General features: G+C 51.1%; 1 protein-coding gene across 2 annotated transcripts; it reads right to left on the bottom strand.

Moving 5' to 3' along the window:
* Nucleotides 1–49: 49 nt before the first annotated feature.
* On the bottom strand, nt 50–27624 carry SDR42E2 (short chain dehydrogenase/reductase family 42E, member 2). Of its 2 annotated transcripts, XM_032155920.2 has the most exons (12): nt 27570–27624; nt 26857–27041; nt 26289–26384; nt 23800–23857; nt 22369–22487; nt 20978–21053; nt 13723–13805; nt 9858–9995; nt 9255–9320; nt 7278–7341; nt 4598–4671; nt 50–1238 (listed from the first exon to the last, which is right to left on the bottom strand). In XM_032155920.2, exons 1-12 carry the CDS (start codon nt 27622–27624, stop codon nt 984–986), a joined length of 1269 nt encoding a protein of 422 aa, XP_032011811.1. In that variant the 3' UTR covers nt 50–983. The 2 variants fall into 2 exon arrangements, with proteins under 2 accessions (XP_032011811.1, XP_058296404.1); XM_058440421.1 differs by having other exon boundaries at nt 26857–27624.

Below are 27624 nucleotides of genomic sequence, written 5' to 3'. Positions count from 1 at the left end.
ATCCTCAGACAGGAACCCAAAAAGCCCAAGTCGGGCTCGGCAGAAGCTTGAGTCTCAGTTTTTCCCCAATCCCTGGCTATCAACATACAGATTTGTGTGAATGAACGCCACCCAAGCCTGCGTTAGCCCGTAGCGACGCGGCAGCCTGGCTCCGGGGAGAACCTACCCAGGAGGCGGAGCTGGAAAGGGGTGAAGCCAGAGAGGGAGGGGGCAGGGCCAGGACCCAATTACACGCGAGAAGGGCGGGACTGGGTCCAGAGGGAGGAGCAAGGACAGACCCAAAAGGAGAAGCCAAGGGGTGGGCTCAAGCGCGCGGGGAGGACCAGAAAGGGGGCGAAACCAGAATGGGGGAGAATCTGAGGGTGGGCCGGGACTGGGCAGGGACTAGGAGAAGGTCCAGAAGTCGGAGAAAGGTGTGAGCCTTGGCCCATATCAGTAACCAGGGGAGGCCGGAGGGAGGAAAAAAGGGGCAGGGCCGGGGCCTGGAGGGAGGGTCATGGACGTAGGCAAGATTCAGGGGGCGGGCAGGGGCGTGACCAGGACTCAGAAGGCGTGCCCAAACTTGGAAGGGCGGGAAGGGGCGTGGCTATTACATGAAGGCGGGGTTAGGCCTGGAGATAGGCTCAGGACTAGACCCTGAAGTCAGGGGGCGGGGAAGAGGCGTGCCCAAGCCGTGAAGCAGAGGCGGGGTTATAAAATGGGGGCGGGGCTAGGTCTGGAGGTCTGCTCAGGGGCTAGGCCAGGAAATCAGTGAGCGGGTAAGAAGGCGTGCCCAATTTGAAGGGCAGGTCAAGGGCGTGGCCAAAACATGGAAAGGGACTCGGGGCTAGGCGTCGGGGCGGATCAGGGGCGTGACCAGGATTTAAGGGGCGGAGCGGAGGCGTGCTCAAACCCAGAAGGCTGGGCAGGGGCTGGAGTACAAGCCCAGGGAGCCGGGCGTGGGCGAGGGTGCAGCACGGCCGACCCTGGCGGGCGGCAGACGGTCACAGGCGCTGCACGGCGGCGTGCAGAGGCTGCAGGCCTAGGAAGTGCAGGGCCAGGGCGAGCAAGCCGAGGAACAGCAGCAGCCCGAGCAACAGCCGCAGGAGGGTCCGCGCCGTGGAGCCGCGGGGCCGCCAGGTCGTGGACTGCACGTATAGCTCCACGGCGTCGGCGAACCTAAACTTGTCCGGCGCGTAGCCGAGCTGGGCGCGGGCCTTGGCTATCTGGAAGGTGTGCGTCACGGCCACGCTGCGCACCTGCAGGGACAGGCAGGGCATCCGAGGGCGGGGCTCGTGGGAGGAGGGCATCCTCTACCTCGTTGTTTACGGAAAGGGAAAAGAGACGGCAGGGATTTCCCCTCCATTACACAGCAATTTAAAAGGACCCGAGTGCAGCGTCTTGTTCCTGCGATACCCTCATTAAAGAGGTCTTCCTTTCTTCCTTACATGTTCATTTTTATTGGAGGGTGCCGCCTCTGCGTCGCCCCCTCCAGCCCCACTGAATTCGCACCCTGTTTAACTCTTTGGTCCCTAAGAAGCAAAGGTCTCACCCCTACACTCATCTTCCCGGCCTAGCACGGCGCTGGGACTCAGGAGGCCCTTGATACATTCTTAGGCATCCGCTAGGAGAAGGTGAACGCCTGCCAGAAACATCTGCAGGAAACGACCTTGGCTTCCTGCTCCCAACCCCAGACCAACTGTGGCCAGGCGGGCCCCAGTCACAACCTTCATGCCCTCGGTTATTAACTAAGCTTCCCTAAGAGAGGAATTCGATTATGCAGAACTGAATGCTCTCCAGGGTCTAAGCTGTATTTCCCCTGCTGCCAGATGGCTTGGGTCCCACTGGTTTCAAGGGTAGTAATGATAGCTATCAGTTAAGGAACACACACCCTGCACTTGGCCTGGACTAAATCCTTTCTATGCCCTACCTCATTTAATCCTCTAAGGTGGTACTAGCACTATCTGTTCTGTGCATACTTGGAAAAAGGTCAGAGAGGTTGAGTGACTTGCCTGGGGTCACACAGGGGAGCCAGGTTCTAGCCTAATTTCTTCCCTGCTGTGCTGGCACCTGGAGATGCTCTCCCACCTGACTCATTTCTTCCTCTCTTGTTCCTCAGCCGGACCCTGGGGAAGAATCCCCCAGCTGCTTGCTGGATTCTCCCATGGCACTGAAACAGCCCCTGGGGTCAAACCTGTGGTCTTGGATGCTTAATGGGGGGTGAGGAGAGAGGCCAGTATTTGTCCCTTTTTATCCCAGTCAGTAAGTGCAGGGCTTTGGGGAGCACAGGAGTTGAGTTACGCTAGATAAGCAGGGTCCCTAATACACCTAGATGTCTCTAGATGTAACCTCCTCTGGGAAGCTTTCTCTGACTGCCTCAGAGTTGGCCTAGGCGCCTCTTCTGTGTGCACTGGAGTTTCTCGCGATTTTCCCAAGAATGGCTCTAATTACAGTGTTGAGTTGCCTGGTTAGTGGGCTGTCTTCCCCTTTGGACTAGGAGCCCACTGAGGGCAAGGACTATGTCTTCTTGCCTCCATTGCTCAGCACAGCGCCTGGTAACATTTATGTTAAATGTATAAAAGGCTATAAAGTCAAACTGGAGGGTTGGTTGGTGTGTCACAGATTGACCAGCAGAGGGTACCCGAGCCACAGCCAAGGAACTTCCACAGTTAAGGACACCGCCCCTGAGCTGAACAAGGAAATCCCCAAGTTAAACAAGAGGGAGAGCAGCCAAGTCCCTGCCTGACCGCAATTCAGCTACACCCTGGCAGCTATTTTATGTGGATGTGATTCCTGATGTATTTTCACAAGCTAATGGTTAAGCTTGAAATCACTGAGGTCTGGGTTCAAATCCCAACTCTACCATTTAAGTGAATGATCACAGGCAGGTTATTTCACTGTGTGTCTCATTTCTTCCTCTCTAAATGGAGAGGACAATGGCGTCTACAACTCAGTTAAATGAGATAAAGCACAGTGCCTGGCATATTGTCACAACTCAAGAGATTGTCAGTATCATCTTATTCTCTCCTCCACTGATCCGGATGGCTAAAAGGAGAAGCCATAGGTGACTACTTCTTTCTGTGGCCCATTCTCCACTCTTCCCCTCTGACTCCCCTTGTTAAAGAGCACTGAACATGGAGTCTGAAGCCAATTCCAGTATGGTGTGGCCTTGGACAAATCAACAATTTTCCTAGTGCTCAATTTTTCCTCATAAAATGGAGATCATGATTTTTTTTGACCTTTTTAACTTAGGGCATCAGAGACAATAAAACGAGAGTGGACTGGAAGGAATTTTTTTTTTTTTAGATGGAGTCTTGTTCTGTCACCCAGGCTGGAGTGCAATGGTGTAGTCTCAGCTCACTGCAACCTCCACCTTCCAGGTTCAAGCGACTCTCCTGCCTCAGCCTCCTGAGTAGCTGGGACTACAGGTATGTGCCACCACGCCCAGCTAATTTTTGTATTTTTAGTACAGGCAGGGTTTCACTACGTTGGCCAGGCTGGTCTCAAACTCCTGACCTCAGGTCATCCACCCCCTCAGCCTCCCAAAGTGCTGGGAAGAAGTGTCAGCCACCGTGCCCAACTGGACTGGAAGGATTTTTGCAAATAACCTCAAATACCAGCAATTACTTTGCTATTTACAATCTGCGATGAAAACATCCTCTCTTTTGACTAAGCAAATATAAACCTGCATCATCATCATTATGAGAATAGTATTTTGAGGCAGGCATGGTGGCGCATGCCTGTAATCTCAGCAATTTAGAAGGCTGAGGGGGGAGAATCTCTTTTTTTTTTAGGGGCAGGGTCTCCATCTGTTGCCTAGGCTGGAGTACAGTGGTGCAATCTGCAGCCTTGAACTCCTGGGCTCGAGTAATCCCCCACCTGAGCTGGGACTAAAGCCATGCACCACCTTGCCTGGCTAATTTAAAAATTTTTTGTAGCGATGAGGTCTTGCTATGTTGCCCAGGCTGGTCTCAAACTCCTGGCCTCAAGTGATCCTCCCGTCTCAGCCTCCCAAAGCCCTGGGATTACAGGTGCGAGCCACCACACCTGGCCAAGAGCATCTCTTGAGCTCACGAGTTTGAAACCAGCCTGGACAACATAGTGAGACCCTGTTTCATAAAAATAATTATATTCTGTATACAGTAGGTACTTAATATATACTCATTATTCAGTAAGCATGAACTATGAGCCTAGGACCACCAGGCTGTTGTGTGTGTGTGTGTGTGTGTGTGTGTGTGTATGTGTGTGTGTGTTGAGAGTTGGTGGGATTGGTAGCATTCAAAGAAGTGAATGGCCTGAAACTTGCCTTTGGGAACCTCCAGTCTGGCTGGAAAGACAAGATGCTTATGAATGAAGAAACAGGGATGATGGATGGGCTTGGAGCTGTCACATTTCAGACCCAGAAAGCTCAGCCTCAGCAAAAGCCCAGAGGTTGGGGTGATCATAACAGAGCTATCACCAGCTTTGGGCCCACATGGAAAGTTCTGAGACTTCAGACAAGCATCTGTCATCATGGTGTCAAAGGGGTAAGGAGTGGCAGCAGTGGGGATGGTGGGGAGAGGTAGGAAGGGAGGGATGGGGAGCAGGGCCTAGGCTCCCATAACAGCAGCCCACTTACCTCACTCCGAGTGAGCAGTGGTGGGAGGCTGCAGATGGGTCTCAGGGCCAGATGCAGGCGCTCCATCACTGCCGCTGCAGGGAAGGAGGGGGCCAGTGACCAGGGGCCTCACATTATGCAAACTCCAGGGAGGTCCTTGGGGACAAATCAATGGGGGGCACCATTTGCTTTGCTAGAGGTCACTTTGCAGAAGTCACTGGATTCCTTTAAATCAGCAGCCTGTGCTGGGGTGCCTTGTTTAGCTGTGAAATATGTCACAAGTAATTTGTTTTTAATATTAAATGACCAGGCTGGGTGCAGTGGCTCACGCTTGCAATCCCAGCACTTTGGGAGGCTGAGGCGGGAGGATTGCCTGAGATCAGGGGTTCGAGACCAGGCTGGTCAACATGGTGAAACCCCATCTCTACTAAAAATACAAAAATTAGCCAGGCGTGGTGGCACGTGCCTGTAATCCCAGCTACTGGGGAGGCTGAGGCAGGATAATCGCTTGTACCCAGAAGGCAGAGATTGCAGTGAGCCGAGATTGCACCACTGCACTCCAGCCTGGGCAACAGAATGAGACTCTGTCAAAAAAAAAAAAAAAAAAAAAGGCCGGGCGCGGTGGCTCACGCCTGTAATCCCAGCTCTCAGGGAGGCAAGAGGCGGGAGGATAGCTTGAGCCCAGGAGTTCGAGACCTGCCTGGGCAATATAGCAAGATGCCGTTCTCCAGAAAAAGGAAAAAAAAATTAAAGGACTGAAGTTTTTAAATAAATCTGAACAGATTCAAAGTTATCCATATAATAATCTCTCTCTCACTTCTACTCCAGTGCTCTCTGGAGTAGGAGAGAAAGAGGTTGGAGTAACAGTTCTCAAACTGGGCTGCATGTGGGACTAATTTAAAAATAATACTGGTGAGAACCAGGTGTGGTGGCTCATGCCTGTAATCCCAGCATAAGAGACTGAGGAGGGAGGATCTTTTGAAGCCAGGAGTTCAAGACCAGCCTAGACAACAAAATGAGACATCCTCATCTCTAAAAAATTTTTTAAAATAGCCAGGCATGGAGGTGCATGCCTGTTACCTCCACTACTCTGGAGGCTGAAGTGGGAGGATCGCTTCAGGCCAGGAGTTCGATACCAGCTGGGGTAACATAGCAAGACCCCATCTCTACTAAAGTATAAAAATTAGCTGGGCCTGGTGGTAGGAGCCTGCAGTCCTAGAGGCTTGAGAGGCTGAGGCAGAGAATTGCTTGAGCCCAGGAGGTTGAGTCTGCAGTGAGTTATGATCATGCCACTGCACTCTAGCCTGGGCGGCAGTGCAAGACCCTAACTCTAAAAAAAAAAAAATACTGATGCTTCCCTTCCACTTCCTCCCTGCCAATCCCAATTTAATTGGTCAGTGGTGTGGCTGAGACATTTCTCTATTTTAAAAGCTCCCAGGTGACTGTGAAGTGCAGCCCTGGTTGAGAAGCACTGAATTACTGTTAGCCCACTGGGAACTGGGAACGCATTTACAATCCTCTCCAAGTGCCATCGGCCGTGGCTCAGGGCCAGGAGTCCCAATCACTGTGGCAATGCTGTGCATGAGAAGTTGCCCTGCATGTGTTCCCTGGTGAACAGAAATTTGCAAATCCCTGCTTTTAATGGCAAGCCACTCGATGCATTTAAAACACAAGAGATCCTGCCAAGGAGTCCCTGGAACACAGCTATTTGGGACTGGAGGGCCACCATCCCCTCAGGCTGGTCACTCCATGTCTGAAGCCTGCTCTGCCTTCCAGCTGGGAAGAGGCCATTGGATGGGTGCTGGGGACAGAGGGAAGGGCAGCAGCGAAGACGCATTGTCGGGGGTGGAGGTGGGAGCAGAGACTGACCTTCAGGGACAGGAGGAGAATCTAGGATCAAAATGGAGCCTCCGTTTGTCCTAAAGTAGCCCTAACTTCAGGGTGACCTTGGGGGACAGAACAGCGCCAGGGTTCCCTCTCCTCCTGACTGGCATGAGACCTCCCAGCGGCACCATAAAGAGCCCGCCAAGCCTAGTTGTGAATTCCGCCTCTCCCGCTTTCTCACTGTGGCACTTTGAGAAAGTCACTAACCTCTCAGAGCCTCCGGTCACCTCATCTTTACAATGGGCCCATCATAGCTGCCTTGCAGGTGGGACTAGGGTGAGGGAAGTGAGACACCTAGGGTGTGGAATTTAAGGAGGCACTTGCTTCCGGCACCAGGCAAGTACAAACTCAGGCTTGGAGCTGCTGCACGGCCTCCTTAAATTTTGTGACCACAGTGCCTCACTGTCCTCACCCTAGTCCTGGTGCTGCCTGAGTTTCTTTTTCTTTTCTTGTTTTTCTTTTGAGACAGTCTCACACTGTCGCCCAGCCTGGAGTGCAGTGGCGGGATCTCGGCTCACCGCAACCTGTGCCTCCTAGGTTACAGCAATTCTCCTGCCTCAGCCTCCCGAGGAGCTGGGAATACAGGTGTGTGCCACCACACCCGGCTGATTTTTGTATTTTTAGTAGAGATGGGGTTTCACTGTGTTGGCCAGCCTGGTCTGGAGCTGCTGACCTCAGGTGATCTGCCTGCCTCAGCCTCCCAAAGTGCTAGGATTACAGGCGTGAGCCACCGCGCCTGGCCCCTGAGTTTCAATTAAGGCCATGCAAGGTACACCTGGCACATGGAGGGCTTTACTACGCATACTCCTTTCCTTACCTGTCAGGTAAACCCAGGAAGTAGGCACCTGGATCCAGGGCTGGCTGTACCCCAGCTTCTCAAACTGCAAAGAAACATGACCTGGAGTGAGAACAGGTGGTTCAGGGGCTGATGTGGAAAGAACACATGCTCCCTCTACCGGGGACCAGCAGAGGTACCTCCTGTCTCCCCACGGACCCACACCAGGGGGCAGACCCTGCAGCCAATCCCAAGCCTGTGCCAGTCTTGAAATGAAATCTGCACCTTGACCCAGAAAACCCAAGGAGGAATTGAAAACATGGGATAGTTAAAAAAAATTTTTTTTTGCAGAGATCAGGGGTCTTGATGTGTTGCTCAGGCTGGTCTCGAACTCCTGGCCTCAGGTGATCCTCCTGCCTCAGCCTCCCAAAGTGCTGGGATTACAGGCATAAGCCATTACACCGGCCAGGTAGCTTTTTAACTTGAGATCATTCACATAATTTAATTATCACCTACATCTGTCTATACCTAGAGACACTCCAAGGCATTTATGTAGAATCTGATTTTTCCAGAATTGACTTTTCTGTTATTAAAGAGAAAAAATAAGCAACAACACAGCATGTGTGTGGAGGGTGGTAGGAGATGCAGCAGAAATGGGCTGGCATGGGATAAGGTGAGCTCTTCACTGCCATAAAAACCCTCCAGGACAGGAGAAAACCTGTGTCCTTTAGCCTGGGTTTCCTGGTCTACCCCTTCCATGCAAGCCTGGCTGCTAGGAGTCTGGGCTGCTCAGAGAAGACGTCAGAGTTCCCAGGCTGCCATGTGGGGAGGCCCCAAAGCCAAACACCTCCCTTGCGCTTTTGTCTCTTCCACATGCCTCCTTCCGAGCCTCAACACGTAACGGGTGGCTCATAAGCAAAACTCCACAGGGCTGGAAGCCAACATAAATCTGGAAGCATCGAGACCAGCCTGGCCGACATGGTGAAACCCTGTCTCTAGTAAAAATACAAAAATTAGCCGAGCAGGGTGGTGTGCACCTGTAATCCCAGCTACTCAGGAGGCTGAGGCAGGAGAATCACTTGAACCTGGGAGACAGAGGTTGCAGTGAGCTGAGATGGCACCACTGCACTCCAGCCTGGGTGACAGAGTGAGACTGTCTCAAAAAAAAAAAAAAACCCCAAAAAAACGAAATAAAACAAACGCCTGGAAGCAGGGTGGAAGGGAACTGCAGGTAACTGAGGAGCACATGGCGCCTCTCAAGGGCTCCAGCCAGTTCCAATGTTGCCAGAGCTGTTTTTTTAAAAGATTGATTTTTAGAGATAGGGTCTTGTTCTGTTACCCAGGCTGGAGTGCAGTGGTGCAATCATAGCTCACTGCAGCCTTGAACTCCTGGGCTCAAGAGATCCTCCCGCCTCAGCCGCCCAAGTAACTGGGACCACAGGTGCGCCAACATCATGCCCGCCTAATTGAATTTTTATTTTTGCAGAGACGGAGGGCCTCGCTTTGTTGCCCAGGTTGGTCTCAAACTCCTGGCCTCAAGCAATCCTCCTGTGTTAGCCTCCCAAAGTGCTGGGATTACAGATGTGAGCCACCTCACTGGGAAAAGAGTTGTCTTTTAATGTGAAATCTTCTGGCTTTTTGGAAATAGAAAAGGACAAGAAGGGCGCAGTGGCTCACGCCTGTAATCCTAGCACTCTGGGAGGCCGAGGCGGGTGGATCACTTGAGGTCAGGAGTTTGAGACCAGCCTGGCCAACATGGTGAAACCCCATCTCTACTCAAAATATAAAAAATTAGCCGGGCATGGTGGCGTGTGCCTGTAATCCCAGCTACTCCGGAGGCTGAGGCATGAGAATTGCTTGAACCTGGGAGGTGGAGGTTGCAGTGAGCCGAGATTGTGCCACTGGACTCCAGCCTGGGTGACAAGAGTGAAACTCTGTCTCAAAAAATTAATAAAAAGGAAGAGAAGGTCAGGGATCCCAGAATGATCATTTGGGGTGGGTGGGCATCTGGGCACCTACCAGCGGGGCCATCCACTCAAAGAGGTTGACGCTCTCCCCATCGTTGATGTAGTACGCCTGCCCACTCTGAAGGGGACAATGTGGGAGGGGACGGTCAGCCTTCACCCCAGCAGCCTGCCCCACCCTTCCAGATGGCTCCCAGCAGCCGCTCCAACCCTGAGTTATCTGGAGTAGTCCCAATACCTGAGGACACACCTAAGCTATTCTCTGTGAATTCCAGGACGACCACACTGACTGGCTGTGTGACCTCCATGGAGTTGCTTAACCTCTCTGTACTTGTTTCTTCATCTGAGAAATGGGAGGATAATAATGGGATCTCCCTCTTGGACTATTGTGAAGATTAAATGCGACAATATGTGTGGAGGCTTAGCATTTGGCAACTGTTATTCTGGGATCAACAACGCCAACCTCACATGGCCATAGAGAAGAGCTAAAGATGCTCTATAAAGAACTCCGCACCCCACCTACCTGCTTCCCCCCAGTCCCATCAGCCTTCTTAAGTTGGGGGGAAATCTTGTGTGCCATCCAGAAATCCCCTAGGGATGGGGCGTTCTGCCTGCAGCCCTGTGGGGAAGGTGGTTGGGGGCGTCAGAGGGGACTCACAGCCACGTAGCCCTTGGCCGCGGTGAGGGCCTGGGACGCCAGCATGTGTGCCTGCACCAGATTGTGTACGTGGACCCAGTTCATCCGTGCCTTGCGGTCCCCAAATCGGAACATGAACAGCCTCTTCTTGATGTAGCCCTGGGGAGAGGGGTGGGTGATAAACACAGGCTTGTGTCCGGAGTGGCTTTACATTCCATCTAGGTGCTGATGGCTTCCCAGGTTCTAGCTCCAGGTCAGGCCCCTCTGCTCCAGGCTCATGTATCCAGTGCTCTCTGAATATCAACAACGGGTTGTCTAACAGAAAACTCAAACTCACCAGCTCCTGGAGCAAGTATCTGATCATCTATCCCACCCCGCTGCTCCCTCCCTTCCCAGTGGACCGATCAGTTCACTCTACCACTCAGGTTAAAACCCTAAAGCCACCTTTGACTCCCCCTTGTCTTACACGCCATGTCCAACCCACCTGCAAATCCAATTGGCTCAACTGTTAAAATCTGTCCAGAATCTGATAGCTTCTCGCCACTCTGACAGCCACCCTCCTTTCACCTGGACACCACAGTTGCTTCCTAACTGTTCCCCCTCTGTCCACCCTCAGCCCCTGTAGTCTGTTCTCTGCCCAGCCAGGCAGATCTTTTGATTGTTTCTTTTTTTTTGAGACAGATTCTTGCTGTGTTATCCAGACTGGAGTGCAGTGGCAAGATCTTGGTCACTGCAAACTGCATCCCCTGGGTTCATGCAATTCTCCTGCCTCAGCCTCCCGAGTAGCTGGAATTACAGGCACACACCACCACGCTCGGCTAATTTTTGTATTTTTAGTAGAGACAGGGTTTCACCATGTTGGCCAGGTTGGTCTCAAACTCCTGACCTCAGGTGATCCACCCATCTTGGCCTCCCAAAGTGCTGGTATTACAGGTGTGAGCCACCGCACCGGGCCAGATCCTTTGGTTCTTTTATATTCTTTTATTTTTTATTTTTTATTTTTTTTTGAGACGGAGTCTCGCTCTGTGGCCCAGGCTGGAGTGCAGTGGCGCAATCTCGGCTCACTGCAAGCTCCGCCTCCCGGGTTCAAGCAATTCTCCTGCCTCAGCCTCTCCGAGTAGCTGGGACTACAGGCACCCGCCACCACGCCCGGCTAATTTTTTTGTATTTTTAGTAGAGACGGGGTTTCACCGTGGTCTCGATCTCCTGACCTCGTGATCCGCCCGCCTCGGCCTCCCAAAGTGCTGGGATTACAAGCGTGAGCCACCACGCCCGGCTTATATTCTTTTAGAGACAGGGTCAGGCTCTGTTGCCCACACTGGAGTGCAGTGGTGCAATCACTGCAGCCTCGAACTCCCAGGCTCAAGCGATCCTCCTGCCTTGGCCTCCCAAGTAGCTGGGACTATAGACGAACACCACCACACCTGGATACTTTTTAAATTTTTTTGTAGAGATGGGGATCTCACTATGTTGCCCAGGCTGGTCTTGAACTCCTGGGCTCAGGCAATCTTCCTGCCTTGGCTTCCCAAAGTGCTGGGATTACAGACATGAGCCAGCGTGCCCAGCCAGGGATCCTTTTATTTTTAGAGATAGAGTCTCCGTGTGTCACCCAGGCTGGAGTGCAGTGGTGCAGTCATAGCTTGCAGCCTTGAAATCCTGGGCTCAAGGGATCTTCCCATCTCAGCCTCCCAAAATGCTGAGATTACAGGCATGTGCTTCTGTGCCCAGCCAGGAGGACCTTTAAAAATTCTAAGTACAACCATGTTGTTCCATGGCTCAGAACCTTCCGGGGGCACCCATCCTGCTAGGCTGGAAGCTGAAGTCCTGACAATGGCTGTCAAACCCTTCCTGATCTGGCCCTAGCTCCTCTGTGACTTCATTTCCTACCAAACCCCCTCACTCGCTCCACCACAGCTGCACCGCCCCTTTGCTCTTCCTGGACACTGCTGCAGGTTCCCATCTCAGGGCTTTGGATGAACTGTTCCCATTGTCTGGAAGGTATTTGGAGGAAGAGCCTTTCAGACTTTGTCACCTCTGTCAAATGGATGCTCAAATGTCCCTTTCTAAATGAGTCCCCAATTCCTCACCTATTTCATTTTTCTTTTTCCGCAGTCCTGGATTTTTTTTGCTTTTGTTGCCCAGGCTGGAGTGCAATGGCACAATCTCGGCTCACTGCAACCTCCGCCTCCCAGGTTCAAGTGATTCTCCTGCCTCAGCCTCCTGAGTAGCTAGGATCACAGGTGCCCATCACCACGCCCGACTAATTTTTTTTTTTTTTTTTTTTTTTGAGGCGGAGTCTCACTCTGTCTCCCAGGCTGGAGTGCAGTAGTGTGATCTTGGCTCACTGCAGCCCCTGCCTCTGGGTTCAAACAATTCTTGTGCCTCAGCCTCCCGAGTAGCTGGGATTACAGATGCACACCACCACGCCTGGCTAATTTTTGTATTTTTAGTAGAGACGGGATTTCACCATGATAGCCAGGCTGGTCTCGATCTCCTGACCTCAGTTGATCCATCCCTGTCGGCCTCCCAAAGTGCTGGGATTATAGGCGTGAGCCACTGCACTTGGCCTGAACATACCTTAAAATTTAACATGTTCATTGTTTATTATCTCTCTCTTCATGTGAGAAGATAAACCCCACAAGGACAGGAATTATCTGTTTTGTTCACTGATCTGTCCTCAAACCTAGAACAGTGCAGGGCACATACTAGGAGTTCGTAAGCATTCACTGAATGAATGAATAAATGAATGGGGAGAGAGTCACTGGGTTGACCACATTCCTTAAGAACCCAGGTAACTCAAAAGAAAAAAAAAATGATTGCTGGGTCCAGGGGTTCACGCCTGTCATCCCAGCAACTTGTGAGGCTGAGGCAGGAGGATTGTTGAGGCCATGAATTTGAGACCAGCTTGGGCAACATAATGAGACCCTACCTCTACAAAAAATAGTCAATCAGGCCTGGTTGTGCACACTTATAGTCACACCTACTCAGAAGGCAGGAGGATCGCTTGAGTCCAGGAGGTGGAGGCTGCAGTGAGCCATGATCGCACCATTGCACTCTTGCCTGGGTGATACAGTGAGACCCTGACTGTAAACAAAAAGACATATAGCTAAGCAGAGGAATGTTTTGAAACTGCAGACTGGAACTTCTCCCCACCAATAACTCTGGCTCCTCATGATCCCGCACTCCCAGATCAGATCCAGCCACAGGGATCTCTTGCTGCTTCCTAAAACAGTCATGATCTTTCTCACTTCCAGATTTGTGCCCAAGCTGTCCCCTCTGTTTGGCCTGTCTTCTCTCTACCACTTCATGTCCTTGGTTAATTCCTTTTTCTTTTTTCAAACAACACAGACATCACTTCCTCCAGGGAGCCCTCCTGAGTTTCCCCTGCCAGGCCCATCTTTTTGTGCTCCTCTCTCCACAGCCCTCCACACATTGAAGCTGTGACTGTGGTGTCTGTCTCCCTGAGAAATTCGAGGACAGGGCCTATAGCCCCTTGTAGCTATATTTCTGGCACCCAACCCTTTAGAGGCTTTCTGTATGAAGACACTTGTGCTCCCAGCATGGAATAAACCATCCAGGCTTCAGGGAGCTCACGTGGGAGTGAGGGCAATAGGCTCTCTCCTGCCTTTTTGGGGTCACAATTCTATGGCTCCTCTATCCGTGCCTTGCCTTGGCTGATACACTCTGAGAGCTCTGTTCCTGCCAGGAGCTCCAAGGGGCCTGTGGACCAGTGGGGGCAGGGACATCTTGTAGAACTGAGGGTTCCAGGCTCAGGACACTTAGCCTCGAGACTGATGCAGGGACCATGGGCTGGGAGGGCCCGACCAGTGTGCACCTCGGCCAGGATCCTTCTCTGACTTGGGTCCTGAAGGCGGGGATGACGTACCGCCACACGGGGCAGGTGCCTCTGCTCTTCAGGGCCGTAGATCCCTGGAGGCCGGAGCACACACGTCCGAAGAGTGCCTCCTCCTAGCACACAGGGAAGCGTGGTCAGGGGTCAGGGGAGGAGCAGCCCACAGGGAGAGGGAGAGAGAGGCCACCTCCATCTGCTGGTGCTTACCTGGACAGGCTAGAGGGGAAGACCGGCCCAGGGGCTTCCTCATTTAATTTATTATTCTCTTAGTCAGTCAGTCATTCAACAGACACTATTCAGAGTCTCACTCCCACCTCCAATCCCCCTGCCCCCCACCCTGGATGGATCCTATGAAGAATGTAAGGATGACCAATAAATTGTCCCTGCCCTCCCAGTGCTCACAGTGCAGTCACAGAGGTAAGAGCCAGATGCAAACATCTGCACAGCCGGTCTATTTACCAAGCACTCGGCAGAGTGATTTTCTCTGATGCCCCTTGAGAGTACTACTGTGCCCAGTTTACAGATGCACATAGATGCACACGCCCTCATGCCCATAGCTCTTGGTCTCTCTTTTTCCTTTTTCTTCTTCTTTCTTTTTCTTTTTTTTTTTTTTTTGAGATGGAATCTTGCTCTGCTGCATAGGCTGCAGTGCAGTGGCGCAGTCTTGGGTCACTGCAACCTCCGTCTCCCGGGTTCAAGCAATTTTCCTGCCATAGCCTCCCAAGTAGCTGGGATTACAGGCGCCCACAACCATGCCCAGCTGATTTTTGTATTTTTTAGTAGAGACGGGGTTTCACCATGTTGGCGAGGCTGGTCTTGAACTCCTGACCTCAGATGATCCACCCGCCTCGGCCTCCTGAAGTGCTAGTATTACAGGCATGAGCCACGGTGCCCAGCCTTGTTCTCTCCTTTTTCTAATCATCAGTTGGATAAGGACCAGGAGAGGTCCTTATGTATAGATAAGGACTATATCATAGATATCTAAGAGACAAGGACTCTCAGAGAGGTCCTTCTATGTTCCTGGTGCTCTGATATGCCAAGGTTGGAGATGTTACAGTCTCTGCCTATGGATAAAAGAACCACGGCTCAGAGAAGGGATGTGATTTGCTTCCAGTCACACAGATCAGCGCAGTGGAGCTGAGATGGGGACCTGAGGTCCACACCGTTTCCACTAATACCTCCGCTTCTCAGCGGTAAGGCAAACAGTGAACCCTGTCTTTTAGCCAACTCAGCCTTGGTTTCCTCACATGGAAATGGGTGCTTTGGAAGTGGCAGCAGCTGCTACACTTTCCAATCAACGGAGAAAGGAAAGAGCCGGGGTCTGTACCCCTTTCACTGCTCTATCTCAGCGGAGCTCCCCAGACCCTGACAGAGTTCAGTCTAGGGCTTCCCAAATTCTCCACTGGAGGGACCCAAATGGCAGAAGCAGGTGAACATGTCTCTCCTGGGGCAGTCTGGGGGTACAGTCTGAAGGGCTGCCACAGACATATGTCAGTCTTAAGAACACCCACTACTAGCTGGGAGCAGTGGCTCAGCCTGTAATCCCAGCACTTTGGGAGGCCAAGGCAGGAGGATTGCTTGAGCCCAGAAGTTCGAGACCCGCCTGGGCAACATAGTGAGACTGAGTGTCTACTATTTATTAAAAATAAAATAAAATAAAATAACACCTACAAAGTATTCAGTTTATCCTCATAATTCATGTTTAAGATTTAAAAAAATTTTATTTTTATTGCCATATAATAATTGTACATATTTGTGGGGTAAGGTGTGATGTTTTGGCTCTGAAGTTTAGAGCGTAAGGGATACCTAAGGTTTTTACCTACATGAATACAGTGTGTAATGATCAAATCAGGGTAATGAGCTTATTTATTAATATCACCTTAAATGTTTATCATTTCTTTGTCTTGGGAACATTCACATCTACTGCCTGGGCAATAAAGTGAGACCCCACCTCTGACAAAGAAAAAAAAAAAATTAGCCAGGCACCATGGTGTGCACCTACAGTCCCAACGTTCTTGGAGGCTGGGGTGGGGGAATCACTTGAATCCAAGAGTTTGAGGCTGCAGTGGGCCATGATAGCGCCACTGCACTTCAGCCTGGGCGACGGAGCGAGACCCTGTCCCAAAGAAAAAAAAATCCACTCTTTTAGCTTTTGAAAGTACACAATAAATAGTTGCTAATTATAGTCACTATATAGTGCTATAGAACACTATAACTATTTTTAAAAAAGATTTTAAGAAAATATTTAAAATGACTTTTTTTTTTTTTTAAACAGAGTCTTGCTCTGTCGCACAGGCTGGAGTGCAATGGCACAATCTTGGCTCACTGCAACCTCCATCTCTCCGGTTCAAGCGATTCACCTGCCTCAGCCTCCCGAGTAGCTGGGATTACAGGCACCCGCCACCACGCCCCACTAATTTTTGTATTTTTAGTAGAGGAGGAGTTTTGCTATGTTGGACAGGCTGGTCTTGAACTGACCTCAGGTGATCCACCCACCTCAGCCTCCCAAAGTGCTGGGATTACAGGTGTGAGCCACTGCATCCAGCCTAAAATGACTTATTTAATTAATTATTTTTAGAGACAGGGTCTCACTCTGTCACCCAGGCTGAAATGCAGTGGTGTGTCATGACTCACTGCATCCTCAACCTCCCAGGCTCAAGCAATCATCCTACCTTAGTCTCCCAAGTGGTTGGGACTACAGGCTCATGCCACCACACTCGGCTGTCTTTTTTTTTTTTTTAATTTTTAATAGAGATAAGGTCTCCCTATGTTGCCCAGGCTGGTCTTGAACTCCTGAGCTCAAGCAATCCTCCCACCTCAGCCTCCCAAAGTACTGGGATTACAGGTGAGCCACCGTGCCCCACCTTAATTTTATAAATTAATTAACTCCCAGCCCCAGCTTCTCAACTAAAACGGAGCCTCTTGGTGAGAGGTTTCACTTTCCCTCCCAAGGCTCAGGTTCCCAAAGGAGCTGAACCTCGGTATAGAATCCCAGGGTGGGTCATCCTCCATGACTGCTTTCCTTTGGGGAACCCCTCCCCTCTGCATGAGGTCTTGGGGGACCATCAGTCTAGAAGGTGGCCATGGAATGTTCTCACCCATGATGTCAAGACGGGGACTCTTGACATCATTGACACCAGGACCTAAAATCCTAGGAGTGGAGTCACCCAGAGGAGACTGGTCATCAGTTCCTGCCACCCAGGTCCCTGAAGCTGCCTTAACACTGTCCTTTCGAAGCTCTGGTGGTCGTGTTTCTAGAAGTCTATTTTCCAGAAGCTAGCCCACATCCTTCCCAGATAAGTTCCCTTTCCCCCCATAAATGAGCCAGGGCCAGTGTCTCTGAGTCATAACCAAATGCCCTGACTGCTACATCCTCTGAGCCCCTCACTTTACCTTGAGGCCCAGTGCAGTGGGTTAAGTGGTGGCCCCCAAAAGATATGTCCATGCCCCAGAATCTGTGATGTCACCTTAGTTGGAAAAAGGATCGTTGCTGATGTCATTGAGGATGTCGAGATGAGATCTTCCTGAGATATCCAGGGAGGCCCTCTATCCAATGTCAAGCGTCGTTAAAAGACTCACAGAGAAGAGACAGATGGAAAAGAGGAGAAGGTGATGCGAAGGCAGAGGCAGGGGCTGGAGCGATGCAGCCACAAACCAAGGAATGCCCAGGGCCACCAGAAATGGGTTGAAACAAGGAATGAGTGCAGGCCGGGCACGGTGGCTGATGCCTGTAATCCCAGCACTTTGGGAGGCCAAGGTGGGCTGATCACCTGAGGTCAGGAGTTCGAGACCAGCGTGGCCAATGGTGAAACCCCATCTCTACTAAAAATATAAAAATTAGCCGGGCATGGTGGCGCATGTGTGTAATCCCAACTACGCAGGAAGCTGAGGCAGGAGAATTGTTTGAACCTAGGAGGTGGAAGTTGCAGTGAGCCAAGATCATGCCTCTGCACTCCAGCCTGGGCGACAGAGTGAGACTCTGCCTCAAAGGAAAAAAAAAAAGGGAGGAGTACAGCCTACTTGAGCCTCCAGGAGTACAGCCCAGCTGACACCTTGATTTCAGACTCTGGCCTCCAGGATGGTGAGAGAAGAAATGATTGTCTTTTGTTCATTTGTTTTTGAGAGAGGGTCACAGCTCACTGTCATCTTGACCTCCCTGGGCTCAGGTGATCATCCCACCTCTGCCTCCTGAGTAGCTGGGAGTACAGGTGTGCACCACCACACCAGGGCATTTTTGTATTTTTTTGTAGAGATGGAGTTTTGCCACGTTGCCTGGGCTGGTCTTGAACTCCTGAGCTCAAGCAACCCTCCCGTCTTGGTCTCACAAAGTGCTGGGATTACAGGTGTCAGCCACCATGCCCAGCCCATTTCTATTGTTTTAAGCCATCGAGTTTGGGTGGCATAATTTGTCACAGCAGCCACAGGATACTAACACACCCAGAGACAGAAGACGGGAGGACATAACTGCATTAACACTGAGCTAGGATCTGCACGCCTCAGGACTCTGCTCCCAGGACTACAGACCTCTGCCCTGAGTCAGAACAGTCTCAGGAACCTGCTTGGATAGTAGGGAGTGGAAATGACCCCAGGTGACTGCAGCGGGACTCCTGGAAGGCAGGTATTGGGTGAGCTTTCCTGTAAACAGCTTGCAGCTAATTTTAAACTCTGGGTCACCTGGGCATAGTGGGGGAGGTCGGGTTGCAGCTGACTTTGGCAGGCGGAGCATTGAACAGCTACTTCACGGAGGGCCAGGGTATCCATGACTCTCCTGACCACGGAAAGCTGCAGATGCTCATATAAATAATTCTTGGCTGGAGGATTAGGTGTCTAGAGTACAGGCTACTGGGCTGGCCGGCAGAGGCCCCAGGTAGAGAAAATATTATTCAACTACACAAGGCTGAAACTCCTGGGAGAACAGCTGGATATTTCTACTGGGATCAGGGGTCCAGGCCTAACTGGCCCAGGGTGATGGGGAGTGGGGTGGGGGGTAGGGGGTGGGGAAGATTTTAGGGAAAAGAGTCAATGCTCAGGGACCTGCTCAGCTGGGGCTGCAGCACTGCACAGTGATTAGGCCCCAGGCTCTGGTGTTAAACTCTCCTGGGGTTCAAATCCCACCTTCTACCACCTAACAGCAGGATGATCTTGAGTGAGGTCAGTTCATCTGTCTGTTTTCTCACCTGTACATTGAGGATTATTATTATTATTATTTTTGAGATGGAGTCTCGCTCTGTCGCCCAGGCTGGAGTGCAGTGTCACGATCTCGGCTCACTGCAACCTCTGCCCCCTGGGTTCAAGGGATTCTCCTGCTTCAGCCTCCTGAGTAGCTGGGATTACAGGGACGCACCACCATGCCCAGCTAATTTTTTTGTATTTTTAGTAGAGACGGGGTTTCACCATATTGGCTAGGCTGGTCTTGAACTCCTGACCTTGTGATCTGCCCGCCTCAGCCTCCCAAAGTGCTGGGATTACAGGTGTAAGCCACCGCCCCCAGTGAGGATTATAATTTTTAAGTCCCCGACTCTCCAAATCTACTTGGCTCTCAAGTTTAGATAGTTTTGATAGTGAAGGGAAACCAAGTTATCTGATTCTTTTTACTTTCTGAATTTTAGAAAGCTATATATATATGTGTGTGTATATATATGTGTATGTATACATATATATGTATGTGTATAGATATGTGTATGTATACATATATATGTATGTGTATATATGTATATGTGTATATATATACATATACACACACACACATATATATATATTTTGTACAGACACGGTTTTGCCATGTTCTCCAGGCTGGTCTCGAACTCCTAAACTCAAGCCATCCACCCACCTCCACCTCCCAAAGTGCTGAGATTACAGGCGTGAGCCACCGCACTGGCCCAAGTAGTGATAATTTGGATAGCACGAAACTTATTTGAATAAATTTGGCTCTGAAGCTTAGAAAGCAAGGGATATCTATGGTTTTTACCTAAAAGGGGTGTTGTGAAGGGTTAATCAGACCTTTGCATATAAAGTTAGCAACCTGTGGGAGGAGAGTCCATAAAAAAATGAGATAAAATTAAAGTAAAGGGAAAAGTAGAATAAAGAATGGGGCCTGGTGCGGTGGCTCACAGACTCCCATGACTATAATCCTAGCATTTTGGGAGGCCGAGGCAGGTGGATCACTTGAGGTCAGCAGTTCTAGACCAGACTGACCAACATGGTGAAACCCCATCTCTACTAAAAATACAAAAATTAGCCAGGTGTGGTGGCATGCACCTGTAGTCCCAGCTACTCGGGAGGCTGAGGCAGGAGAATTGCTTGAACCCGGGAGGCAGAGGTTGCAGTGAGCCAAGATCACACCATTGCACTGCAGCCTGGGTGACAGAGCAAGACTCCTTCTCAAAGAAAAAAAAATAAGAGATTAATAATTGTATTTTAAAGAAAAAAATAGCATGCAAAATAGGGCCTGGCATGTAGTGTGCATTCAAGAAATATGGACGATTTGCATTCTATTTTTACTCGTCTATAACCAGAAGAGGCAATATATACAGGCAGCCAAGGCCAGGCCTGGTGGCTCATGCCTGTAATCCCAGCATTTGGGAGTCTCAGGCAGGAAGATCACTTGAGGCCAGGAGTTTGAGACCAGTGTGGATGACATAGTGAGACCCCATCTCTACAAAAAATTTAAAATAAGCCTGGTGTGGTGGCACACACCTGCAGTTTCAGCCACTTGGGAGGCTGAGGCAGGAGGATTACTTAAGCCCAGGAGTTTGAGGCTGCAGTAAGCTATGATTGTGCCATTCCACTCCAGCCTGGGCAACAGAGCAAGGCCCTATCTCTAAAACAAATAAATAACTAAGACAGCCAAGGTAGACTCTTCTGGGAAGTTACTGAAGCTCGAGCTTTTGGGCCTCTCCCTTGCAAGGCCCTTCCAGAGTGTTCTATCTCATTCCACACTCATAATTTGGTACTCTTGTCTAAAGAGGGCCCCTAGAGCTGGATACACTCCTGCGCAGGAGAAAAGAGAGCCAGACTTGGGTTTGCTCAAGTCTCTTCCTCACCTGGCTGTGAGCTATGTAAGGGCAGATACTAAGCCTGACTTCTTCCGGGCTGTATCCCTGGTGGGTTTCAGCCACGCAGCAGGTGCTCAGAATGTGCTGAATGATGAATGGGCAAGGCCCTGGGAAACCATCCTTTGGAAGGAAGGTGGGCCTCAGACACATGTTAGCATGAATCACACATGTATTTTGGAGGAGGCAGCAGTGGGCAGGTGCATTTGGTATAAGCAGAGCTCCATGATACTCACCTGGGAGAGGCGTCCCATTGGCCATGAGGGTCAATTGGTCGGCGATGGCTTTGGTTCGGGAGTAGTGGTCTATGTGCTGCCAGAGGCCGGGAAAAACAGAACCACCAGAGAGAGTCAGCAATGCTGCTGGAAATGCCTACCCAGCCTGGCCCAGCCCCAGGGCTGCACCTTCCCTGGGGACTCCCACTGGCATATGGCCAGGCCCTGAGCCCCATGGCCTTTCCTCTCCTCCTGGGCGGGAGAATAGTGCATCTCCTTCCAGAGCCACAGGAGCAGAGGAGCACTGGGTTCAGAGCAGTAACAATGACCAGGGGCAGCCCGACTCAGGGAGGCTCCTGCCAGCCCCAGACACCTGTCCTTGCAAGGCTGATGCTGGACACATGCTGGATGAATTACCTACACGTGGCTCTTTTGTGTTCACATGGCATTTCACATTGGTTATCTTATTTCCTGCTCTGCACAACCCCATGGCAATAGTGTTACCATGCTGGGTTGAAGAAACAGAGGCTTCTGTGCAGTGGCTCATGCCTGTAATTCCAGCACTTTGACAGGCCCAGGAGGGAGGATCGATTGAGCCCAGGAGTTCGAGACCAGCCTGGGCAACACAATGAAACCTGTATCCACTAAAAATACAAAAATTAGCTGGATGTGGTGGTACACGCCTGTAGTCCCAGCTACTGGGGAGGCTGAGGCAGGAGAATCACTTGAACCCGGGAGGCGGAGGTTGCAGTGAGCTGAGATCGTGCCACTGCACTCCAGTCTGAGTGACAGAGCAAAGCAAGACCTTGTCTCAAAACAAAACAAAACAAACAGACAACACGCCTGTAATCCCAGCACTTTGGGAGGCTGAGGCTGGCAGATCATGAGTTCAAGAGATGGAGACCATCCTGGCCAACATGGTGAAACCCTGTCTCTACTAAAAATACAAAAATTGGTTGGTTGTGGTGGCATGCACCTGTAATCCCAGCTACTTGGGAGGCTGAGGCAGGAGAATCTATTGAACCCAGGAGGTGGAGGTTGCAGTGAGCCAAAATCACGCCACTGCACTCCAGCCTGGTGACAGAGTGAGACTCTGTCTCAAAAAAAGAAAAGAAAAGAAAAAAAACAAACAAACAGAGGCTCAAAGGGCTTAAGTGATTTGCTCAGGGTCAGGGTCACATGGGTAGAATGTGGCCAGGTTGAGGCTAAGGCCAGACCTATCTGATTTCAATGCCCCTGCAGGTGTGACCAACTTAAACAGGAGAGTGCTGATGCCACCCAGTTTTGGGGGCCCCTTCCTGCTAGGACGCATCCTGAGTTGTGAAACCAACCCTGCTTCCACCCATCCCTACCCTCTGAGCTGTGGGTCCCAGGCCCGCGGGCCCCGCCCACCTCTCCCGGAAGACAGGTACCTCGTCCAGTGGGAAATACGGCACGGAGTCCTCATCGCCCTGCTCTATGGGCTTCCCACCAAATGCAACGTTGACGGTGCTGGTATAGATGAGCCTTGGAACCCGCCGGCGAACACAGACTGCAGCAGCAGGTGCGCATAGCAACAAATACACACACACACGCAAAGACACAGACACACACACGGGACACAAGTGAGCATAGAGTCGGCTGAGGAGGTGTCATGCAGATCTCTACCAAGTTTTCAACACACAACTTGGACCCCTGGGACCCTCCCCAGAATCTACAGCTGTTCAGGAGGGAAGAGTCTCCTGCCCTTAACTTAGGGTGCAGGTCAAGTTCCTTCTCTGTGGGCCCCTGGGAGCCAGGCCTGCTCCTTATTCTTTCTCATTGTGGCCTGGACCCCTGGGCTACCTTGCCAGAGACAAGTCAGAAGAAGGTCTCACTGGATGGAGACTTAGAAAAAGACACTCTAGAATCAGAGATATACGGGATAAGGCAGGACATGCCCAGGCAGCCCACACATGGGTCTTCGATTTTGGTGCTTTAGCAACTTTTTATTTATTTATTTATTTATTTATTGAGACGGAGTTTCACTCTTGGTGCCCAGGCTGGAGTGTAATGGCGCGATCTCGGCTCACCGCAACTTCCCCCTCCCAGGTTCAAGTGATTCTCCTGCCTCAGCCTCCCGATTAGCTGAGATTACAGGCATGCGCCACCACGCCCCGCTAATTTTGTATTTTTAGTAGAGATGGGGTCTTTTCATGTTGGTCAGGCTAGTCCCGAACTCCCGACCTCAGGTGATCCACCTACCTCGGCCTCCCAAAGTGCTGGGATTACAGGCGTGAGCCACCTCGCCTGGCCTTATTTATTTATTTTTAAATTTTATTTATTTATTTATTTTGAGATGGAGTTTTGCTCTTGTTACCCAGGCTGTAGAGCAGTGGCGCGATCTCGGCTCACTGAAACCTCTGCCTCTCAGATTCAAGCGATTCTCCTGCCTCAGCCTCCCAGGTAGGTGGGACTGCAGGCACCTGCCACCACGCCTGGCTAATTTTTTGTATTTTTTGTAGAGGTAGGGTTTCACCATTTTGGCCAGGCTGGTCTTGAACTCTTGACCTCAGGTGATCCACTCCGTCGGTGTCCCAAAGTGCTGGGATTACAGGCGTGAGCCACCATGCCTAGCCAGCTTTGGCAACTTTTCTTTTTCTAGCCCCTAAGCCCTGAGAGGTAACTCTGGTCCTCATGTTCCCAGACATGCTAAGGCCACACTGGCATACCCATGCAGGGCCCTGGGGAGGTCTGCAGTGCGCGAAGGATGCGCTGCCCACAGGCCCTCCCTTTGACCCTACACCCTAGGAACCAGGCCTGCAGCAGGAGAAGGGAGAGAGGGGGAGATGCACAGCAGGTCATACCCGGATCTGAGCACCTACCATCAATCACTAGTTTGGTGCCTCCGACATTTATAGACTCAATCTGCTCTTTCTGCAGCTAAAAGACAAGACAGGTGAGAAAGTTATGGTGCTACCCATGCCTTCTTGCTGAGGCTGGAAGGCTGAGCTTGGGGTCAGGTGGGACGGGGCAGCAGGATGTTCAGCTCAGAGGCAGGGATCCCGAAGGCCCACCCAGAGTGTGGATGCCTGGCTCTGCCACCATCTTCCTGGGTGGCCAGGGGAGGTTCTGCCCACACATCTGGCCCTCAGCAACCTCATTTGTAAAGTGAGGGCCAACCTCCTCCCCTGGCTGGTGGGCGGGACTCAATAAGACACTTGAGAGGACCTGGTACAGTGCCTGGCATAGAAGACAGGCTCAGAACCTGTTGGGTCATTTTCCTGCTCTCAAAGCCTCAGTTTCCCTATCTGTAAGGTGGACATGGTAATATGGGCTGGGCCCTCACGAGGGAGCTGGAATGTGAAAAACTAAAACTAGGCTGCTATGAGGGCTCCTGTGGGCCAGGGATAGGGCGAGAGCTTCCTGATCCATGATCTCATTTAATTCTCATCACACCAGAAGATGAGCTCCATGCTTATTTTTAAGCTATATTTATTATTATTATTATTTTGAGACCGAGTTTAGCTCTTGTTGCCCAGGGTGGAGTGCAGTGGTGCAATCTTGGCTCACTGCAACCTCTGCCTCCTGGGTTCAAATGATTCTCCTGCCTCAGCCTCCCAAGTAGCTGGGATTACAGGCATGCACCACCATGCCCGGCTAATATTTTTGTTATTTAGTAGAGATGGGGTTTCATCATGTTGGTCAGGATGGTCTTGAACTCCTGGTGATCCATCTGCCTTGGCCTCTCAAAGTGTTGGGATTACAGGCATGAGCCACTGTGTCCAGCCTATGTTTTTTCTTTAAAAAATTTTTGGTCAGGCATGGTCTCTCATGCCTGTAATCCCAGCACTTTGGGAGGCCAAGGCGGGTGGATCACTTGAGGTCAGGAGTTTGAGACCAGTCTGAGCAACATGGCAAAACCCCATCTCTACTAAAAATACAAAAATTAGCCACGTGTGGTGGCGTGTGACTGTAATCTCAGCTACTCAGGAGGCTGAGGCAGGAGAATTGCTTGAACCTGGGAGGTGGAGGCTGCAGTGAGCCGAGATCACACCACTGCACTCCAGCCTAGGTGACAGAGCGAAACTCTGTCTCAAAAATAAATAAATAAATATAATAAAATTTACTTTTATTATTTTTAAATAGAGATAGGGGGGTCTCACTATGTTGCCCAGGCTGGTCTCGAACTCCTGGGCTCAAGCAATCCTCCCACCTGAGCCTCCCAAAGTGCTGGGATTATAGGTGTGAGCCACCGCACCTGACTCTATATTTGTTCTTGTTGTGGCTGTTTTTGTTTCATAGACAACGTGATCAAGGTTAGAAAGAATTCAAACAGTAAAATGAGTGTATGGTGAAAAAGAAGGTTCCCTCCCACTCCTGATTCCAAATCTTCCTTTTCCCTCCCCAGAGGCAGCCACTGTTAAATTTCCAGTGTTTCCCAAGATAATCTATTCTTATTAATATCAGCATATAAGCATGTGTGACTATAGAAATAAACAGTTTCTTTAGCTTTTTTTTGGAAACAAACAGGAGAATGCCAAACACTGCTTTGCACCTTGGAAACTGTATTTTTAACCTGCACACTTTGAGTTACCTCTTTCTTTTGAATGGCTGCCTAGAATTTGACTGTAAAACACAATTTATTTAAATAGTCCTCAACTGATAGGTTATTTCTGGTGTTTTGTTATTAAAAACAATGCTGCAAATATACAAATGAGTGTAATTTCTGAGGCAACGGGTATACATGTGTTTTGGTGAATACTATTACATTGCTCTCTGAAGAGGTTGTGATACTACCAATAGCAATATCCTCACTTTCCAGATGATGAAAGAGGATCAGAGAGGTTAAATAAACTTGCCCTAGATAACACAGTTATAAAATGGCAGAAATGGGGCCGGGTGCGATGGCTCATGCCTGTAATCCTAGCACTTTGGGAGGCCAAGGCGGGCGGATCACCTGAGGTCAGGAGTTTGAGACCAGCCTGGCCAACATGGTGAAACCCTGTTTCTACTAAAAATACAAAAATTACCTGGGCGTGTGGGTGGCACCTGTAATCCCAGCTACTTGGGAGGCTGAGGCAGGAGAACCACTTGAACCTGGGAGATGGAAGTTGCAGTGAGCTGATATTGCACCACTGCACTCCAGCCTGGGCAACAGAGTGAGACTCAGTCTCAAAAAAAACAAAAACAAAAAACAAACCAAAATGGCAGAACTGGTATTTGGTGTCATGGATGCAGGATGCAGGGTGGGAGTAGCCTAAGTCCTTCCTACAGTAGGTGAAGCATGATAGGGAATGCATGGGCGTGAGGGCAGAGCCAGGACTGGAACCCCACTCTGTCTAACTCCAGGTGTTGTGTGAGAGAAGCCCACCTTCTCAGCCCCGGACATTCCATAGGAAGCCATGTGGAAGACACAGTCCACCCCTTCCAAGGCACGGTACAGGGCTTCTTCATCTCGGACGTCAGCCTGCAGCAGAGGAAAAAGAGATGAGGGCAGGGGGTTCAAGTCCAAGGAAAGAGATAACACCTCTGTACCTTGCCTGGTCTCAGAGCTGGCCCCCTGACCCAGCCCAGGTCAAGCCTCTGTAGCATCAGGAAAGGCTGGTGGGGCAGGATTCACTAAATGATTCTACAGGGCACCGTGAGCAACATCCCGTGCTCATTCATCATGCTGTCTAGGTCACAGGGGCTGTGCTAGGTTTATGTGCACTGTCTCATCAACTCCCAATGAGACCCTGTGAAGTAGGTGTTAGTTACTGTTGTCCCCTTTCTGTGACCATAGCTACCCAGCTGGTAGCACCAGAGCCAGAGCTATAGCTCAAACAGTCTGGCTTCAGGGTCTGTGCCCCTAAACTCCACACCATAGGTTTCACATCAAACACTGTCCCCTGACCATCATCACCACTGCCCCAGTCTATTAAGACCCTTGTCCCTTGTACCTGGATGAACTTGGTTTCCGGGGACAGTTCCCATTGTGGTCTGCGGCGGTCAAGCAGAATGACGGAAGTGCCACTCTTGGCCAGGTGGGATCCCAGGCTGAAGCCCAGGTAGCCTCCTCCTCCAGTCACCAGAACCTTCTGCCTGGCAGCCTTTGTGGGTTTGGCTTGAGTCTTCTGCTGTGGCGCTGGTGTTGGGGTTGTTGTTGACTCACTGGGTTTGGGCCCAGTCCCAGACCCCTGTCTGAGCCCAGGCCCTAGCTCTGGCTCAGGTGTAGACCCAGCTCCTGGCCCAGGTACCGACCCAGCTCCTGGCCCAGGTCCAGACCCAGCTCCTGGCCCAGGTCCAGACCCAGCTCCTGGCCCAGGTCCCGACCCAGCTCCTAGACCAGGTCCCGACCCAGCTCCTGGCCCAGGTACGGACCCAGCTCCTGGCCCAGGTACGGACCCAGCTCCTGGCCCAGGTACCGACCCAGCTCCTGGCCCAGGTACGGACCCAGCTCCTGGCCCAGGCCCTAGACCTGGGCCAGTCCCTGAAACAGCACCAGGCCTCGGAACAGCACCAGAACCCGCCTGAGGTCCTGGAATAGCTTTGGGCCCCAGTCCAGGCCCTGGAATGGCACCAGGCTTTGGTGCAGGCCCTGACTCAGACCCTGAGCCAGACCTTGGACCTGAGACCTCTCCACAGGCCTGGCAGACAGGGCAGCTCTTCTCACCCTGGCCTGCAGCTTTGCAGGCATCTGGGGAGGAGCCTGGGGGGTTGGACTTCAT

This window comes from Hylobates moloch, unplaced genomic scaffold (assembly GCF_009828535.3).
Source record: "Hylobates moloch isolate HMO894 unplaced genomic scaffold, HMol_V3 SCAFFOLD_6, whole genome shotgun sequence".
NCBI classification, from domain to species: Eukaryota; Metazoa; Chordata; class Mammalia; order Primates; family Hylobatidae; genus Hylobates; species Hylobates moloch.
This window is presented reverse-complemented; position numbering and strand designations above follow the sequence as displayed.

Bases quoted from the DNA above. Each gene is read 5' to 3' on its own strand.
- SDR42E2 (XM_058440421.1), bottom strand. From the start codon at position 27,624: ATGAAGTCCAACCCCCCAGGCTCCTCCCCAGATGCCTGCAAAGCTGCA. The intron at 9,996-13,722 runs GTACGTCATCCC...CCCTCTCCCCAG, and splicing joins GGCACCTGCCCCGTGTGGCG to GGCTACATCAAGAAGAGGCT. The intron at 4,672-7,277 runs GTAAGGAAAGGA...CCTTCCCTGCAG, and splicing joins TTCCTGGGTTTACCTGACAG to CGGCAGTGATGGAGCGCCTG.